We start from the raw sequence: 19,573 nt of genomic DNA, 5'->3' as shown, positions 1-19,573 counted from the left end.
ACTATTTTTCACTGACTTTAAAAGCATGCAAGCCCAAGGAGTCTCAAAGATGTCTTGCAATTCAAAACCTGCAAGCTCTTTTCTTTTTTTTTTCTGGCACCACCATGGATTTTTTTTTTTCACTATTTATTTGTTTATTTATTTATGTGACTATGCCAGGTCTTAGCTGTGGCATGTGGGATCTAGTTCCCTGACCAGGGATTGAACCCAGGCCCACTGTACTGGAACACAGAGTCTTAGCCACTGAACCATCAGAGAAGTCCGCAGCAAGCACTTTCTTTGGGAAATCAGAGGCCCTAGGGCAGCCGGCTTGCTGCTGCTACTGCTAAGTCGCTTCAGTCGTGTCCAACTCTGTGCGACCCCATAGATGGCAGCCCACCAGGCTCCCCCGTCCCTGGGATTCTCCAGGCAAGAACACTGGAGTGGGCTGCCATTTCCTTCTCCAATGCATGAAAGTGAAAAGTGAAAGTGAAGTCACTCAGCCGTGTCCGACCCTTAGCGATCCCATGGACTGCAGCCCACCAAGCTCCTCTATCCATGGGATTTTCCAGGCAACAGTACTGGAGTGGGGTGCCACTTAGCCTCCCACAATTTCTGTAATAGCTCGGATCAGTCCACGGGTCACAAACTCAAATACCAACAGGGCGTAGGAAAGCGATACAAATTAGAGAAGGGGCTGGGTGTATTAAGCGTGGCGCTCAGCGTGGTGGCGCCACAGGGAATGCTGAGGACTGTGGCGAGCTGGAGAACAGGCTCCCTTTTAAAGGAGGTAGCCACTCCTCAGCAGCAGCCACACATTTGCCTTGACGGAGGGAACACAGACCTCATATCACCACACTTGCCAATTTTTTATGGGAAATACAAACATCCAGATTTTTAGGTTGAATTTCCCAATTTTTAAATGTTGTCTCAAACGTTTTTAATATGTTTAAATGTGTGAGCAGACCAAACAAAACACATCTGTTGGCTGTCAATGTGGAATCCCTAGTCAAGAGCCAGCCATCATGTTTTGCCATTTTAAGCCTCTCTACAAAAAAAAAAAAAAATATTTATAAAAATTAAAAGCAATAGCCAAATAGCAGCATCTCTCTAAGCTCTGGTGGCAGTGTTTGAAAGCCAGAAAAGTACTTATCTTTCAGTGGGCCAGTCCTCCTTTCCATATTCCCTGGTGGAAAGGGTAGGGGAGAGGCTGCCAAATGAACAGACTCATTCTGAGCTCCCTCCTCGGGAGTGCCCCACGCAAGGAGTGTGGTGCGCAGGCCTGTCTCTCCTCCATGGGGCGCGTGCACACTCACCTTTGCATCTGCCTCGATGCGCCACAGCCAGGGTTGGGTCTCGGCACTTGGCTCGCTGGTACTCACACATGGACTCATAGGACCTGCCGTCGGAGGCGCAGACAGGTTTGGGTTGAGTCCTGGAGCAGTGGAGGTTGCACTGAGGGTCACGGTCACTTATGAGAAACTGGGTTGGAAAAAAAAAAGGTGAAATGGTACAGGGCTGACTTTTGCAAGAACAGGAAAGATGAGTTCACAATTTACAATACTAATTTGCCTTTGGGAAGCAAGTCCAGAATAATTCCAAAGTTATTAAACCCTACAAGTGGTAGGAAACCAAGCGACCACAAACTCTAACAAAGGACGGCATCCTGGACTCAGTAACTCACATGCAGGACCTCATTAACCCTATGAAATAGGAACTCCTATTTTTTAGATAAGGAAACTGAAGCCCTAGAGAGAGGTAACTTTCCCAGTTTCACACAGTTCTAAGTGGCAAGTCTGAACCTAGACTGGTCAGAGGTCAAGTCCAAGCTTTCACCACTGGGAACTTCAGCCTCTGGTCCACACTGATGGTCTCTGCACTTGGCCCTACTTGGGTACCTCCCCAAACCAGGAATGCACCAGGAATCTCTACTCTCTATCTTTGGAAAGTTTTATTGTCTAGAAAGTATTACTGAGCCCCCAAATCTATCACCCTTCCATTTCTGCCTACTGCTCTCTGCCAGAATACAGGTTAAGTAATTTTCTATGAGAAGGGAATTTCCTAATTTAACATGAACGTCATCATCAGATTGTGAAATGCTGAGTTAAAGTTTTCTTTACGGCAGGACTTCCCAGACACCTTTGGTACATTCTTATGCATTATTAATCTCCCAGAGGTACAGTAAATTAGATAGCTGTAAAGTATTTGCTACTCTTCCCGTTGAGTGTGGAGTCTTCCCTTGAACCTGGACTGGCCTCAATAACTTGCTTAACCAATAACATGCTGTGGCAGTGATGTTGTGCGACTTCTGGGCAAAGTCACGTGACGCTTTGCAGCCTCCTCCCAGGTCTCTTGCAACACTCAGCCTGGGGGAAATCAGCCACCACGTAAGAAGCCCAACACTGAGACCACCATGCTAGGAGGAAGCCCAAGCTAGCACGGGGCAAAACCGAGTGGAGAGAGAAATGCCCAACAAACACAGGCACAGAGACATGTGAGTGAAGAAGCCTTCAAATGAGTCTCAGCAGTCACTTCATTGTAACTAACAGAGATGAAAAGGAGCAACTGCTTGAGAGAGCCCTGCCCAAGCAAGACCCGCCCAGCTGAGCCCAGTCGACCCACCAGAACTGTGAGAGATAATGATAAGTTATGTCATTAAGTTCAAATTCTTTTTATTGAAGTACAGTTGATATATAATGTTTCAGGTATGCGGCAAGCCATTAAGGTTTGAGTAGTCTGAAACAGAGCAATAGCTAACCAGATCTAGAGCATATATGATGCTGTATCTCTCAAACTTATTTGACCATGGACCCCCTTCTCGGTGAACCCCTGTTCACAACTGTAGGATACAGTTGGAAAATAATAACTGGATTCTACAACCCATGAGCTTCTGTTGAAGAACCCATGATTAGACTGCATGGGCCTTGAGAGCTGGATCCACTTTCATTCATCCCTCTATAGCAGAGCTCCAGACACACTGAAGGCTCTTTGTCAGACTGAACTGAGAGAATGAAAAGCCCATCGTGGCACATGGCAATGTGGTGCACACACCTCTGGCCATCAGTGATGTTAGATTTGACTGGATAATCACACCACGCTCATAAAGGTTTGGAAAAGGTATGACTACACCCCCTATTTCTATCTGCAGGCCCTTCGTGTGAATCAAATAGACGAGAACTTGTTGATCTTTTTCCAGAACATCCAAGGGAGGTCCAGAGGCAGTACCCTTCACTTCAAAGGAGCACATGGCCCATACTGGCCAAATCCAAAGAGAGTCCAAGCCTGTCAGTGAACACACAGACCACCTCCCAGCTGTAAACCCAGTCCCTCCCACTCTCCTAACCACACGCTTGGATGCTGGCTGCTCGGCACAGGGAAGCAGCAACTGAACTGAGACCACCCTGCACACACAGGCTTATCAGGATAGACAGCACGATGCAGCCTCTCTTCAGATGCTCTGGACAGCCACACTCACACGTCCAGCCTGAGTCCTGTCCAAAGCTCAAAGGGAATGTCCTGATAGTGTCTTAGTGTCCCCAGGTAACATGTGATGGCCCAGCGGGTAAAGAATCCACCTGCAATGCAGGAGACACAGGAAATTCAGGTTCAATCCCTGGGTTGGGAAGATCCCCTGGAGGAAGAAATGGCAACCCATGCCAGTATTATTGCCTGAAAAATCCCATGGACAGAGGACCCTGGCAGACTATAGACCAACAGGTTGCAAAGAGTCGGACATGACTGAGCGACTAAGCACGTCCCCAGGTAAAAAATCTGTCATATGTAGTCATCTCCCGAGGCAGCCACGCCCCCAGGCTGCCACAGAGGAGGGATGAGCAGACGGAGAGAGGGGCAGGCAGTGTCGTCCACACTTCAGACCCTTGGGTGGTGCCCCTCTGTCCCTGGGGACCTTCACAGGGTCTCCTGCCCTGGCATGTCTGACCCTTCTCTGGCCTCAGCTGTTCCTGCTCTGACCTCACTCTGCTCACTGCTTAGTGGGGCACCCTGGCCTGCCTTCCAGGTCCCATTGGCTCTTACCCCTAGGCCTTTATTTTTACTTAATATTTTCTTTTCTTTCTTCCTTTCTTTATTCAGCTATGCCAAGTCTTAGTTGCTGCATGCAGGATCTAGTTCCCTGACCAGGGATCGAACCCTGGTACCCTGCATTGGGAGCCCAGAGGTTTAGCCCCTGGGCCACCAGGCAAGTACGCCCCCCACCCCTGCCTCAGGCCTTTAGACACACTGTTCCTTCTCCCTTTCCTCCCACTGCTGCTCAGATTTGGGCTCATCTGGGAGGCTCTCCCTGACTCTCACAGGTGAGGACGGGTCCCCCTATAAGAACCTCTCACACCTTACTTTACCTTCAGGGCTCTTACCACAGTTTGAGGACAAACTGATTTGTGGGATTTGATTAGCAATGGAATCCCCCACTCTGAGCACCAAGAAGACAAGGAGACTGTCTCTTTCAGCCTGTGAACACATCTCTGGCATCCAGCGCCATGCTGGGGCACTTGATTATTTGGGGGCAAACGCATCCCTGCAGCGGTCTTTCCCACACGACATTATGACAGGCATGGTCTCCCAGGCTCCTGCCATCCCTGGTGGGGAGCGGGGGTGGGGGGGGGGGGGGGGTCCCTGGGCTACTCCCCTACCCCGCCCCCAGGCCCTCCTCTCTCAGCTTCCCCCTTCCTCCCTCAAAACATAGTGGGTTGAGGTGGGCCACAGCCTCCTGCCCTAGCTCCACTTCAGAACCTAAGTTATATCTGAGGCTGAGAGGTGGGTCTCTTCTCTCACCATCCCCTCCCCAGGCCCCTCTGCCACTCCTGCCTTCCCAGCCTTGGACCAACTGGGCACCAGGGAAAACTTGGGACCCAAGGTCCAGCTGAATGATTCAGGCTTAGAAGCCCTGGTCGTGGGCACCTGGGTGGGCACAGGACCCAGGGGGCTGCAACCAGCAGAGCTGGCCTCGAAGTCTCTCTCCCTCCCTCAGACCCACTCCTAATCTGTGTGCAGCCTGGAAAAGCAGCCACCTGGCTCCGTCATCCTGCCTGGTGGGCAGCCGGCGCCGGCCAGAGATCAATGCTCTCACACCCTGGCTCGCAGGCCGGCCAGTGGCCTCAAAACTGTCCCGGAGCAGGTCAAGACACTGCTATCCCACCGCTCTCTCCTGGTCCATGGGAGTCGGGGTTACTTCACAGAAAGCGAGACCTGTTTGTTAGCAACTTTGCATGTCAATCTGCACGAGCTAGGGAAGGGCTGGCTCTCACAATCACACAAGGATAGAAATATCAGTATCTTCCGACGCCTGGGGAAGTCAAGAAACTCATCCTTGGTCACAGAGAAATTTGGTAGCCAGACCTTGTCTGAAGAGTGATAAGAGCTGATAATAATATGTCACTTATGATATGTTAACTAATGTAACCTCCACAGTAGTCCTAAGAGGCAGGGTCAGTGTTGAACTTGACACCCAGGGCCTGGCTCCAGAGCCACAACTTCTAACCACTATACCACACTGCCTGGCAATATTGTAGAGAAACACTGCAAACAGAAACTCTAACCCAATTGAAAAACTGGATTCAGTTTCGGATTAGCAGATACAAACTGCTATATATAAAATAGATAAACAACAAGGCCGGAATGTATAGCACAGGGAACTACATTCAATATCTTATAATTAACCATCACGGAAAACTAAACAAATAAACTGGATTTCCAAGTCAAAAACTATTTACCCAAGAGCTTACTGCATGTAAGACACCAGCTGCTGAAGACTCAGTTAGGACGGCCCTGCCCTCCATGCACTTTAAACCTGCTGTAAGTAGCTCCTCATATGGCTCTCTTCACCTTCAAAAAAGAGGGATTGAGCATTGCCTTGCTGTTTCCTCTGTAGCTCACAGGAGAGGGGAGATACGGGCATCCCCGTGGTGGTGAACTATGGGCCATAAATTTAGTTTGGAAATGGTTTGCTTTGGGCCAACAGAAATGCCATGGCAGCTGTGCCAGAGACCTGCTTCATAACTCAGAGAGCACTGCCTAGAGATGGACAGGTTAAAGGCAGCTTCAGAATAAGCTCCACCTGCTCTCCCCTCTCCCCGAGATCCTTCCTGGCTTCAGAAGAGCTCCCAAAAGGGTCCATCCAGAAACGACTGGCCCCCAAGGCCAAGTGAAAAAGTAACAGAACAGCCCAGGACCATTGCTAAAGACCGTCTCCAATCATTTGTGGTGTCTCATCTTTATCTGTTTTAGGAACTGTGGGTGTTTGTGATTGCTTTCCCCCAAAAAAAGATGAGTTTTATAAAATGGAGCTTTTATTATTATTATTCAGGTATAGTTAATGTTGAAGCTGAAACTCCAATACTTTGGCCACCTGATGCAAAGAGCTGACTCATTTGAAAAGACCCTGATGCTGGGAAAGATGGAAGGCAGGAGGAGAAGGGGACGACAGAGGATGAGATGGTTGGATGGTATCACCAACTCAATGGAGATGAGTTTGAGTAAACTCTGGGAGTTAGTGATGGACAGGGAGGCCTGGCATGCTACAGTCCATGGGGTCGTACAAAGAGTCGGACACGACTGAGCAACTGAACTGAACTGATAGTTGATTTACAATACTGAATAAGTTTCTGGTAGAAAATGCAGTGATACGCAATTTTTAAAGATTATACTCCATTTATAGTTTCATAAAACATTGTCTGTATTCTCTGTGCTGTATAATATACACTTTTAGTTCATTTAATTTATACACAGTTGTTTTTAACCTCTTAACCTTTTACCTCTATCTCACCCCTCTTCTCTCCTCTCTCCCCACTGGTAACCACTAGCTTGTTCTCTGTATCTGTGAGCCTGTTTCTTTTTTATTATATAAGTGATGTCAAACAATAATTTGTCTTTCTCTACCTGACTTATTTCACTAAACATGATACCCTCCAGGTCCATGCCACATTGTTGCAAGTGGCAACATTTCGTTCTTTTTTATGGTTGAGTGGTAGTCCATTGTGTGTGTGTGTGTGTGTGTGTGTGTGTGTGTGTGTGTATCATCTTCTTTGTCCATTCACCCATTGATGGACACAAGTCGCTTCCATATCTTGGAACAGTAGAATGACCAGGCCCTAATAGAATCACCCAAACCTCCAGGGGCCCTAGGACACTGTTCGGTCATCCACTGATCTAGTTCTATACTTAACAACCAAGCTCTATGATGCGCCCTGCTCTGCAAGGTATGGAAAACAGAACACAACCAGCATAGTCCTGTCCTCAATGAGCTTGCACTCTAGGGTATCGAGAACAAGCAACCTGACATTGACCATGTTAACAAGGGAATAGGAAACCACTGGAGGAAGAGAAGATTTCATCCTTGGGACTCTGCAATGCCACAAAGCCACAGAGCCCAGTAAAACTTTCTGCAATGATAGACACACTCTATATCTGTGCCATCTAGTTTATGGAAGCCACAAGCCATGTGTGGCTATGAAGCACTAAAACATAGCTAATGCAACTGAGGAACTAAATCTTTGGTTGCATTTAATTTTAGTTAACTTTGAATAGCTATATGTAGCTAGTGGTTGCCAGATTCAAGAGCACAGCTATTGCAAGGGATAGGGGATGGGGGCGCGATGGCTCACCCTCGCTGGAGTTTCTCCTAGTTGAGCCAAGGTACAACAGATTAGACCAAGAAGCAGATTCTGAGATAATTTCTGCATTTGGAAACTGGACATGAAAACATGAATTTATTATTTATAGGTTTCAACAAGAGAACATCCCAGCAGTTCAACACAGTCCACCTAAAGTCACAAAGGCAGATTTTTTCCTCTCTTCTTCAGAAGACAGGAGGGACAGGATGGAAGTCCCCAGCACCACCCATGACTGGGTCATTTCTCCCAGCACACAGACAAAACTCAAAGTCTGAGTCACCCTGCTGGGACTGAACTCCCGGGCCAGAGAAGTCTGCTGTGGGCTCAAGAGCAACCAGAGTCGGTGGAAATTTTTGGAGTTAAGCAGAGGCAAACCGTCTCCCCAAAGAAGCAAACCATTTCCCTCTGAGGAAGAAACAGCATTTTCATAAAAATCTTCACAACCCTTCCTTCTTCCTCACCAAAGGACAACAAAAACAAAATAATTATGTTAAGTATGATTGTGTAATATGGGAGCCAGACAAAAGGGGCCAAGACAATTGTGCATTTGCAAATGGCTCCTATTCCCTCCCTCTCTCCTTGGGGAGTGAGTGGTTCCAAAGCAAACACGCAGAATTTTTGTGTTCTGCTCACATTTGTAAAGTAGGACAAGCACTTGAAATATATTTAAACAATCCATCCTTTCTACTGGAAAATTAAGCTACCGATGGGGACTATCTTCACCAGAGAAGAGACGTGGGCAAATGAAATCAATATTAGATAACAGTCCCTTCTCTCTGAAATGTGTACATGCTGATCCTTGCCCTCAGTTTCCAGCAGAGTACAATGTAAACCCTGCCACAGCTTTTGCTCAGGGAGACCATTCCACTACCACAAACTGTGTTGGGTTTAACAGACTGCCAAGTTTCCATGACAACAGAGGGAACAACAGAGGCAGCCTAAGTTTCCATTGGGGAGGAGATGTTCGATTCTTTATAATAGGGAGTTGGATTCACAGTTCTACCTGTACCATGCTGATTTCACCAGCATCTAAAATTCTAAAATGGCATTTTGCTAGTAACATGCCTACTTCTATAGTTTTCTCAAGTGAAGAAAGTGGGGCAGGAACCATACTATACAAAGCAATGGTCTGGAAGTGTGAGATCCACAACTTGGAAGAGCAAGCAGCATTACCTTTATGATGTTGTTGTTGTTGAGTCGCTAAGTTGTGTCCAACTTTTTTCAACCCCATGGACTGTAGCCCACCAGGCTCCTCTGTCCATGCAATTTCCAAAGCAAGAATACTGGAGTGGGTTGCCATTTCCTTCTCCATGGGGTCTTTTGGACCCAGGGATTAAACCCACGTCTCCTGCATTGTAGGCAAATTATTTACTACTGAGCCACCAAGGAAGCTCCTCTTTATGATATCAGACTCAAAAATCACAGGCCAAACTCAAATAATTTGGGTTTTTTAAAAATAAATTCATTTGTAACACAGCTTCAGTTACTCACTTTTAACTTTTTTGTTTCACTTATAGATTGCTACAAAACAAAACATCCCCAGACTTAGTGGCTCCAAATTATTCATCATGTCTCTCTTCTGTGGGTTGGCTGGGCTCAGCTGGATGGTTCTTCTGCTCCACATGGTTTTGGCTGAGATAACGCACAGGCTTCATTCAGCTGGGAGCTTGGCTGGGGCTGGAACACCCACTGTGACTTCACACACTGGTGCCTAGTTGGAGTGGCTGAAGGTGCAGAGGGCCTGGTTAGGTCTCCCTCTCCAGAAGACTTTCTTCTTTTATCCACATTGATTTCTTTCAATCCTTAATCTCTTATCTAGATGTCTAACTTTCTGTCACCAAATTTTTTTCCCCATCCAAGTTCCAGTTCCACATTAACTGAAGTTACCACTCTAAGAAGCAAACGCTTTCATGTTTTAAACACCACTGTTAACTTCCTCAGACCTCCTGCTACACTGTCTTCACACATCTATCAAAACCTTCTACATACTCCGTTAACATTTATGTATGTACATGTCTAGAAAAGACTGTGTCTTATTCCTCTCTATATACACAGGGCCTAAGCCAGAGCCTGATCCAATGCAGTTGTTTAACACATGTTTGAAGAATGGATGGGGGAATATCAAACCTTACCTAAAAGATATCCCAAAGAAGCTCCTTTTTCTATCACTTACTGTAAAAAGAGATATTCTTTGTCAAACTACCACCAAATGCTTAACACTCGCAAATTTTTTTTCCTTTTTTTTTTAAAGAAACATCTATTATATAAAGGAAGCCATACATTAACCACAGGACTTTCCCCTTGAATTAAGGAGGAAAAAATTTCCTGAGCCATTGAAAAGAATGCAGCTGAGTGGCTGAGACAGTGTCCATGGAATTCATTCCCAGTGAAACTGGCGTTAGCCTGAGAATCCTCCTCACAAAACTTGGAAGTCACTCCACCCCCCAGATAACTCACGTCACCCACAAGACAGGCAGTAATCTGAGATGCCCAAGGTTGCTAAGCCTGAAATGTGTACGTTAAGGCAGGAAACCCTGACAATTTAACAGCCAATGTGATTAGCACTCTGGTTTTTCTGGCAGCTATAATATGCATGTACTTGAGTAAAAACAAAAGGCAGATTCATTTATAAAAAATATTTTTGACACCCTGAATTTACTTTTTTTCCATAGACTCAACGTTGTAAATAATGGTGAGTGTCCCAGCCCAATATGCTAATGTCGAATTGGAAGGAAGAGAAGGAGAAGGAGCCTTCCCCGTGTGCCTGATGAGTAGGTAACAGGCACAGTCAAGGCTTCCAGGGCCAGGCCCCCCAGCCGGGTAGAAATCCCTGGCCCTTCACACTGTTCCTTCCTGCCTCAGGACTTGGCATGTGTGGACCCTTTTCCCTGGACTGTTTCCACCTCATAAACTCCTATTCATCCTTCCAATCTCCATGCAAATGCAGTTTCCTCAAGGCATTGGTCTTCTCTGTTAGGTCAGGACCCTATGATAAGCCTCCACACACCCTCTACTGTCCACTGTGGCCTGTGTCACGATTGAAATTAAATGACCAACTATTTAATTATGCATTTCGTGCCCCCTCCTCCCCACTAAGCCACTGCTCCCTGCAGGCAGGAACCATGATCTGCTGGGTGTCACCCTGCTGGATCCCCAGTGCCTGGCAGGGGCCTTACCCAAAATGGGTGTGTAATAAATATCTATTGATTGAATGAATGAAGAGGAAACTGAGGCTCAGCCAAGTTAAGCTAGTAAGTGGCAGAATACATCTATAAGTCTGACTCAGTGGCCCAGATTCTCTCTGTGACACCACATGGCCTCCTTCAAGGCAGGATGGTCAGGGCTGAGCCCTGGAGGCCGGCTGGGGAGGTGGGCAGGAGTGGGGGTGGGTGGGACAAAGGGAGCTCTGCTGTTAGCTCTGGTATCAGTGGCAGGGTTCTTGGCGGTAGCCCCTCTGGTGGACAGGAGAGGAGACTGGCTCTGCAAGCAAAGAGAGCTTTCCTAAGGGAGGGAATTTTTTCCTCCTTATGTTTGTAAGTCCAAGTCCAGCTCAAGGTTTTAGTACTCAGGCACTAAAAAGCATTTCTGGGAGATAAATCTACTACTGGAAGAGGGGGAAAGGCCACTCGTGGAGCCAGTAAGTCAAGAAGCACACTCCAGGACGTCCAGCTGCAGCTCGGCCCTGTCCCAAGCTGGCCCTGTCCGCCTGCTGTCACCGGCTTCGCCATCTGCAGAACCGGGTTTCGGCCCTGTTCTCTGGGGCGGGGGCCGCGTCCTTGGGAACGAGGAGGAGCCGAGTCACATGAAGACATCCCTCACCCACCCACTATCTAATCCATCATCGGCCCTGAAAATCCACATCCCCACTTTTGCCCGCGCTCTCACCCTTCCCTGACCTCACAGCCCCCGCATTTACACAGGCGCACAGGAGGGCCTCGCTCAGGGCACCTCAGAGCAGTCCCAGAGATGGAGGAGGGGAGATAAGGGAGGTCAAAGCGGGTGGGGGCCGCAGCGTGGCGGTGTCTGCTCTTCTTCTCCACACCTCCCCGGCAGGGCCTGACAACAGCATGCCGATTAAAGGGCTTTTCATGCTGCTGAGGGAAAGCAGACGGCCCCCTCCAGCTGCTGGGCAGCTGGAAGCGCTTGTGTTGTTTTAGCCAGGAGAGGCCTGACCCCCGTCACCCCAGCCCCGCCCCCTCCCCAAGGGAGGAATTCCGTGGCCACCCCGGCTTGTCCACCCAGCTTCCCTCCTCCACTCTGTCCCCCACAGCTCTGGAGATGATCAAGCAGGACCCAGGAGACAAGGCTGTCTTACACCAGGTGCCATTGTTGGGGAGGGGTGAGGAGGTGGTCAGTGGGTTCAACAAAGCAGCTGAGACCCTGGGTGGAAAGAAGCACTAACAAGGTTGCAAAGGTAAACCTCCTGACTCAGACCCCATCCGTATCCCCAGGCCATGCCCCATGCCAGCCTATCAGAATGGCGAGCACAAATCAAGCGTGAGTTAGGGCCCAGGCCATCAGATTTCTAAAATATGAAGCCTTCTTCTAAGTGACGGAGCCAGACTCAAAAAGCTACATACTGTCTGATTCCATTTATGTGACATTCTGGAAAAGGCAAAACAATACAAATAGAAATCAGATCTGCGATTGCTGGAAACTGAACGTAGGGGGAGAAAAGGAGAAGTGGTGATATGCTCTATCTTGATTATGGTGGTGCTGATACAACTACATAATCTTGTTTAAAAACATCAAAGTGTACACCTAAAAAGGAGGAAGTGTACTGGATGTAAATCATATCTCAATAAACAAAAAAGAGAGAGAGAGAGAAAAGCACAACCCCCCCCCCCAAAAAAAAGGCATGAAACCTCCCACAGGCACACAAAGAGGTTTCTGGAAATTTTTCTGCCCACTCCCTTCAATGACCAAGCATCATGCAAGGTGTGTTGGGGATTGTGAAAATAAACAAGAACCAAGGCCCTGCCCCCAAAAGTTGATCCAGTTGCCAAGATGGACATGTGTACAGCTAACTTCATCAGGACAACATTTTCCAAATCAGCAACCAGGAAGCAAAGCCTGAGTCATAAACAGACGAAAGGAGAGAATATTTGAAAATGGGGTGCCCGGAAATCCAAGATGTGAGATGCCTAACTCTGAGAGAGAGAAGACAGGAGAGGAAGGAAAAGGAGGCATTCGTTCAACAAAGAATAACTGAGCACCCATGCTGAGTGTTGGGGGCAGAGCAGACAGAGCAAGAGACTAACACAGACTACAAGGAAGAAGGAAGATTTCTCAGAAAAGGGGCTGAATCTGGGTGGCAAAGGATTTCCCCAAGCAGGAAGGCACCCTGAGCAACAGCAACAAAAGGTGCACAAAAGTTAAGCACAAAATTCAAAACATAGTTTCAAAATGACCATTTATAGAGGATACAAAGCTTTAGGGCTAGGGTGGGGGTAAGATCATGGAGGGTCTTGAAACGTCCATTTGTCTTTTTTTTCCTTGAAGAATTGGAAGCCAGTGAAGAAAGTAAAAGATAAAATCAGAAGATCAGACGGGAGCTTTAGAATCTCTGGCAGGGATCTGAAAGACAACGAAAACACTGATTCAAAAGTTCCTATGGCTGAACAGAAGAACAAGAGGAATCCCGAAAAGAGGGGGCATATGTGGGCCAAGGAAGTGGCCGATTGAGACAACTGGATGAGATTAAAGCACCAAGAACCAGGTAGCTGTAGGGCTGCTGCCCAGAGGAGACGGTCTGTGCTCTCCATCACAGCCCCACCGGATTTCCGCAAGGCTAGGAAGGCAAAGGCAATGGCACCCCACTTCAGCACTCTTGCCTGGAAAATCCCATGGATGGAAGAGACTGAAAGGCTGCAGTCTATGGGGTCGCTAAGAGTCGGACACGACTTCCCTTTCACTTTTCACTTTCGTGCATTGGAGAAGGAAATGGCAACCCACTCCAGTGTTCTTGCCTAGAGAATCCCAAAGACAGGGGAGCCTGGTGGGCTTCCATCTCTGGGGTCGCACAGAGTCGGACACGACTGAAGCAACTTAGCAGCAGCAGCAGGAAGGGAAAGGGGGTGTGCCACAAGCATGCGTGTCAGCAAGGAAGAAGGAGACACAGAGGACAGGTAGGGATGAAAACATTTCTTTGAATGAGTGGAATCCTTTAGCTTAAAATCTGTTTAGGTGTTAGCCCTACAGGGTGTCAAGCCTTCTGATCAGAGACACAGAGCATTTATTTTTGTTTCCTGCTTGCAACACCCCAGTCACTAAATCCCAGCCAATGGAACTGAGGGCATAGAGAAAGTCACCCGCCCATCCCCCATGCCCCATCCCTCAAAGTCTGCCATCAGCATAAATAAAAAACTCCTCTCTCTCCAAATCAAATAAACAGTACACGATCCAGAACCCAGATTTTTTTTTTTTTTTTTCAGTTCTCTCAGTCCATTAGCACTGGAAAAAAAAATAAAGGTTAAGTCAATGGTATTAACAAGGAACAACAAATTGGTCTTGTATTCAAGATGCATTCAGGAGATGCCGATTTACAAGAGAGAACTCAGACATGGGATTCAAAGCCCAGAGGACCGTGAAGGTGTTCTTAGGACCTGTTTTGTTCTAGGCACTCCACCTTGCGTCCCAATGACACACACGTCTGGCAGTCAGGGTTTGCTAAATTCGCTCTATCTCTCTACCCGGCAAGAGCAATTTATTCCACCAAGGCTAGTGGCTCCTTACATGGTTACCCTTGGATGCTCCCACAGGCTCTGCCTAGGGCCATGCTCCAAGTTTTCCGTGGGTTTTTCTAAGAATGCAACTATCTCACACAACACTGAGCATCCTGGCTAGTGGCAACATGGCCCAGACACGACTCCTGCACATCCTGGCCCTGCCCACCGTCCTCTGCCCTCCCCCTACCACTAGCAGCATTTTACTGATACGCGACATTTGTTTATATCCAGGGGAATGAGGGATGATATTGGTCAGGCTTGGGGGTAATGACTACTGTGGGAGAAGACTGGGGTTGGTCCTGATCCAGCCAGGTGCTGGGCAGTAATTGAGCCCCTCTGGCTGGAAGGATGAAGTCCCAAAATAGAAGTGTTTTCACGGGAGGCTGAGTGAGATTATGGGGAAAGTAGGAGGTGTGGAAGTTCAAGATCACTTTGAGAGATTCTGGGTGTACATAGAGCAATTTCAGGGTCTAGGTGACCAAGAGACACAGAAGCGAGGCAGGTCCTTCCCCCCACCCCCCAGCCTGCCTGAAACCCAGCCTTGCTCTGGCAACTGAACCAACAGCTTTGGCAACAGCTGGGAACAGTTCCATTGGCCCAGGCTCGGGTGTTCTCTTGATGCATACTGCCAGCAGTGAGGTTCCTTTTAGGCAAAGGGGGAAATTATGACTAGTTTGTGGAAGCACCCCAAAGTAGAGACTGAGAGGAATTGGTGTTTGAGCAGATGAGGGTCTTGTTTCCTTTGTAATTTGGGAGTAAAGGCCGATATGACACCATTTTCTCATCAACAGACAGAAGAGACTTGGAAATACCAGTTCTAAGAGAGATGCTAGTGGGAATGCAGGTCCACTCAGCAGGCTGCAGGAGTCAGACAAGCACCAGAACATAGGGAGATTTGCAAAGACCAATTAAACATCCAAAACTCCATTTTCCAAAACGGCAATACCAGATACAGCTGTCAGGCTCCCAAGCTGGTCTACAAAATGCCTCAGTAACTTGTTATGTGGCTAAAATAAAACTACTAACTCACAGCCCAGAACAGCAGGGTGGGAGTTGGATAGCCTCCACAGGGCTGGTCATCTGTTTGTGAGCTTAGGCCTGAGTGTGTCCACTGTACAGACACACACACGTGTGTGTACACACACTCACACACTTGCTAAGAGCCCTGAGCAAGTACTCTTTTGTAGGGCATAATCACCACCTCTGGTTCAACAGTGTAGGGTTAAGAACATTGGGTGGGGGAAGCTGCTCACTAAGTTACTTGCTAAAACAATGACTCTGGAAGTCTTCATTTTCCTCTCCTCGTAAATTTGCTCTGCATTGTCAGCTGTAAGTCCTTTAACATCACAAAATGTTCCTTAAAGGAGGGGAATGGCACTCTGTTTAGTGAACCCCATGGTTCCCACAGAGGTCATGATCAGACGCTCCTGCCCCCTCAACAATGGGTCACTTGTGCGGGTGATTCCCTACCAGCGTGGATCCTGCCCCCACCCCTCACACCGCCCTCCCCCCAGTTTTTCTGAGTGGTGGAGAGGCCCCAAAGCCCACTTTGGCACTGAACCCCTTAACCTGAAAAACAGACTCTGGTCTTGGCCAAGTCTCCCTCCTTGCCTCGCTAGAGGGCTACCACCTCACCATCCACCCCTTGGAATTCTTGGTGCTGTTGCTGCTGTTGGCGTTCTGCCGTTAGAAGATGTTTGTCCACTCACCCATTTTGCAGTTGAGGCCTCTAGCCTTTTCCTCTTACTGCTCCCCTTATCATCACAGAAGGGCCCCCAAACTGCCTCACCCCAGCCCACCCAAGATAAAAGACTTCCATACAAAGTCTAAACACAGCAAGAAGTATTACAGGCAGGCGTATTACACCCTCTCGGCCCCTTTGAATTACTTCATGGCTCCATGATAACTAAAGGGAGAAACGGGTGTACTTTCAATGTCATGGAATTATCACGGAGGAAAATGTCATTTTAATGCCCATCTTGCTTGGACCAGATCCTACAGCATATACACACAGGCTCATCTTCATCTCTACTTAAAGAGTGGAGCAATTTATCCTGACAAGGAAGATAACAGAGGGGGAAAAAAACACTTTATCCACAACACTTGAGGAAATCCACTCCCTTACAGCGCTAAGCCCTGGGGATGAGAGCTGAACAAGCACAGACTAAAACAAACAGAAGAGGAAATCCCAGTCCTGCTATGTCATCAAATTATGTGGGGGCGTGTGTGTTTCCTTTTTACTGCTATTTCCACTGTCATCTTGAGACCCTGGTGCAGCGTGCCGAGCTCCAGATCACCAAACACACAAGCAGAGACACACACACCCAAGGCCTTCAAAGTCACTTACAGACAAAAGAGAAGAAAGAGTGGAGCCCACGTGGGACGGCCATGTGCCACATAAAACCTGATGCTGTCACATGTCTCCAGGCTGAGAGTCCCTGCCGCGCAGCTCAGACAAGGATTAATTACTGCTGTCCAGAGCCCAGGCTCACATCTTACTTTGCACAAGTGTGAGGCTGTTCTGGGCAGAGGAGAAATCCTGTTGACCCAAACTGGGGCCAAAGAAAAGTAAATACAACCATGTCAGGTTCTACAGACAGGAAAGGAAGCTGACTGGAAACCCGGAGCAAGCCCACTCCTGAGAGAGAGAGAAAGAGAGAATGGTTCTTCCAATCCTTTCAGATCCTAGGCACAGAGAAAAGCCTTTCTTTTAAGAATTAAAAACTTGTAATTGACTTTTGAGGACCTTTTTCTTTCAGTCCAGACATTTCTGGAGTTCAGATCTTCCTCAAATGCTGGATGAGTGACCTGACGGAAAGGAACATCTACCTCTGCGCTTGGCAGATCCCATCTGAGTAGCCTATCCTGTGGAAACGAGGTGGCAAGGGGCAGGCTGGAGCCACTCAGCAGAGCCTGCAGGGCACGCTGGGCAAGCCGGCACAATCCCAGGGAATGGGACTGCTCAGGCTTTGTGCTTCAAGGTTCATGCCCCCAGAGACAACATGCTAAAGACTGTTAATCCAGGCTCAAAGGGGTCTCAGGGCCAAGGAAATGCTCATAATATAGAGTAAATAAAAGCAAAGCAGAATATCATATGTATGTGTGTGCAGAGAGATAGAGATAGGTAATACTCAGATGTTCAAGCTGGTTTTTGAAAAGGCAGAGGAACCAGAGATCAAATTGCCAACATCCGCTGGATCATTGAAAAAGCAAGAGAGTTCCAGAAAAACATCTATTTCTGCTTTATTGACTACGCCAAAGCCTTTGACTGTGTGGATCACAATAAACTGTGGAAAATTCTTCAAGAGATTGGGAATACCAGACCACCTGACCTGCCTCTTGAGAAACCTATATGCAGGTCAGGAAGCAACAGTTAGAACTGGACATGGAACAACAGACTGGTTCCAAATAGGAAAAGGAGTATGTCAAGGCTATATATTGTCAGCCTGCTTATTTAACTTATATGCAGAGTACATCATGAGAAACGCTGGACTGGAAGAAGCACAAGCTGGAATCAAGATTGCTGGGAGAAATATCAATAACCTCAGATACGCAGATGATACCACCCTTATGGCAGAAAGTGAAGAGGAACTAAAAAGCCTCTTGATGAAAGTGAAAGAGGAGAGTGAAAAAGTTGGCTTAAAGCTCAACATTCAGAAAACGAAGATCATGGCATCCAGTCCCATCACTTCATGGGAAATAGATGGGGAAACAGTGGAAACAGTGTCAGACTTTATTTTGGGGGGCTCCAAAATCACTGCAGATGGTGACTGCAGCCATGAAATTAAAAGACGCTTACTCCTTGGAAGGAAAGTTATGACCAACCTAGATAGCATATTAAAAAGCAGAGATATTACTTTGCCAACAAAGGTCCGTCTAAGTCAAGGCTATGGTTTTTCCAGTGGTCATGTATGGATGTGAGAGTTGGACTGTGAAGAAAGCTGAGCACCGAAGAATTGATGCTTTTGAACTGTGGTGTTGGAGAAGACTCTTGAGAGTCCGTTGGACTGCAAGGAGTTCCAACCAGTCAAGCTGAGCACCGAAGAATTGATGCTTTTGAACTGTGGTGTTGGAGAAGACTCTTGAGAGTCCGTTGGACTGCAAGGAGTTCCAACCAGTCCATTCTAAAGGAGATCAGTCCTGGGTGTTCATTGGAAGGACTGATGCTAAAACTGAAACTCCAATACTTTTGGCCACCTCATGCGAAGAATTGACTCATTGGAACAGATCCTGATGATGGGAGGGATTGGGGGCAGGAGGAGAAGGGGACAACAGAGGATGAGATGGCTGGATGGCATCACTGACTGGATGGACATGAGTTTGAGTGAACTCCTGGAATTGGTGATGGACAGGGAAGCCTGGCGCAAAGAGTCGGACACCACTGAGCGACTGAAATGAACTGAACTGAACTGAAAAAGAGACAAATGTGTGTGTTTAGACATACATATATACATGCATACACACACACACACATATATATATGTACACATGTTTACTTAAGGATATCTTCTTTGCACTCCAGAGACGGAGAGAGAGACAGAGAGGACAAAAAATAGAAGGCAATACACCAACATGTTAACGCTGGCTCTCTCCAAATGGTGGGAATATAGATGGGTTTGTCTGGTGTTTTCCTTTATGCTGTTGTCCAGTTGGCAACTCTTGGCAATCCCATGGATGCCAAGGCCTCCCTGTCCCCCACTTTGCCCAAGTTCATGTCCATTAACTTGGTGATGCCATCCAGCTACCTCATCTTCTGTCTCCCTCTTCTCCTTCTAACTTCAATCTTTCCTAGAAACAGGGTCTTTTCCAATGAGTCAGCTCTTTTCCTTTAGACTCTTCATTTCCCAAGGTTCCTACAATAAGCTTGTTTCAAGGGAGTTTGAAAGTGAAGAACACTCAAAACTGCACTGACCCAGGCCTGCCTCTTTCAGCTAAGCTGCCACCAAAACTGAGGCCAGGGGCTGGGAGAAGCTTGCCTCCCTGGAAGTGGGAGGGGAGGGTGCCTTCCTCTGGGCTTTTTTATCTCCTGGCGTCTGATCAGCTGTCCTGTTCTGCATCACACACACAGCTCTTGTAAAGAAGACACAGAAAGACTTGGCCTCCTTTCCATGGGCTGTCATGCTGGGCCCGGATGGTCCCTCCACCCAGGCAACAGCCTGGTCACCACGTCATCTCCTGCTCCAGTTCAGGTGGCCAGGTGAGGCAGTCTCAACCTTCCCGACTGAAGGAACTCTGACT

The 19,573-nt window shown here is 47.6% G+C and overlaps 1 protein-coding gene across 6 annotated transcripts in view; it reads right to left on the bottom strand.

The window, feature by feature from the left end:
• SMOC1 (SPARC related modular calcium binding 1) overlaps nucleotides 1–19,573 on the bottom strand; it is a 146,343-nt gene that overhangs the window by 76,927 nt on the left and 49,843 nt on the right. For all 6 annotated transcript variants that reach the window (XM_061429269.1, XM_061429267.1, XM_061429271.1 and 3 more), the window contains exon 2: nucleotides 1,296–1,461. In XM_061429269.1, the coding sequence (XP_061285253.1) occupies nucleotides 1,296–1,461 (166 nt within the window). The remainder of the gene's footprint in view (nucleotides 1–1,295; nucleotides 1,462–19,573) is intronic.

This window comes from Bos javanicus, chromosome 10, assembly GCF_032452875.1.
Source record: "Bos javanicus breed banteng chromosome 10, ARS-OSU_banteng_1.0, whole genome shotgun sequence".
Taxonomy (NCBI): Eukaryota; Metazoa; Chordata; class Mammalia; order Artiodactyla; family Bovidae; genus Bos; species Bos javanicus.
This window is presented reverse-complemented; position numbering and strand designations above follow the sequence as displayed.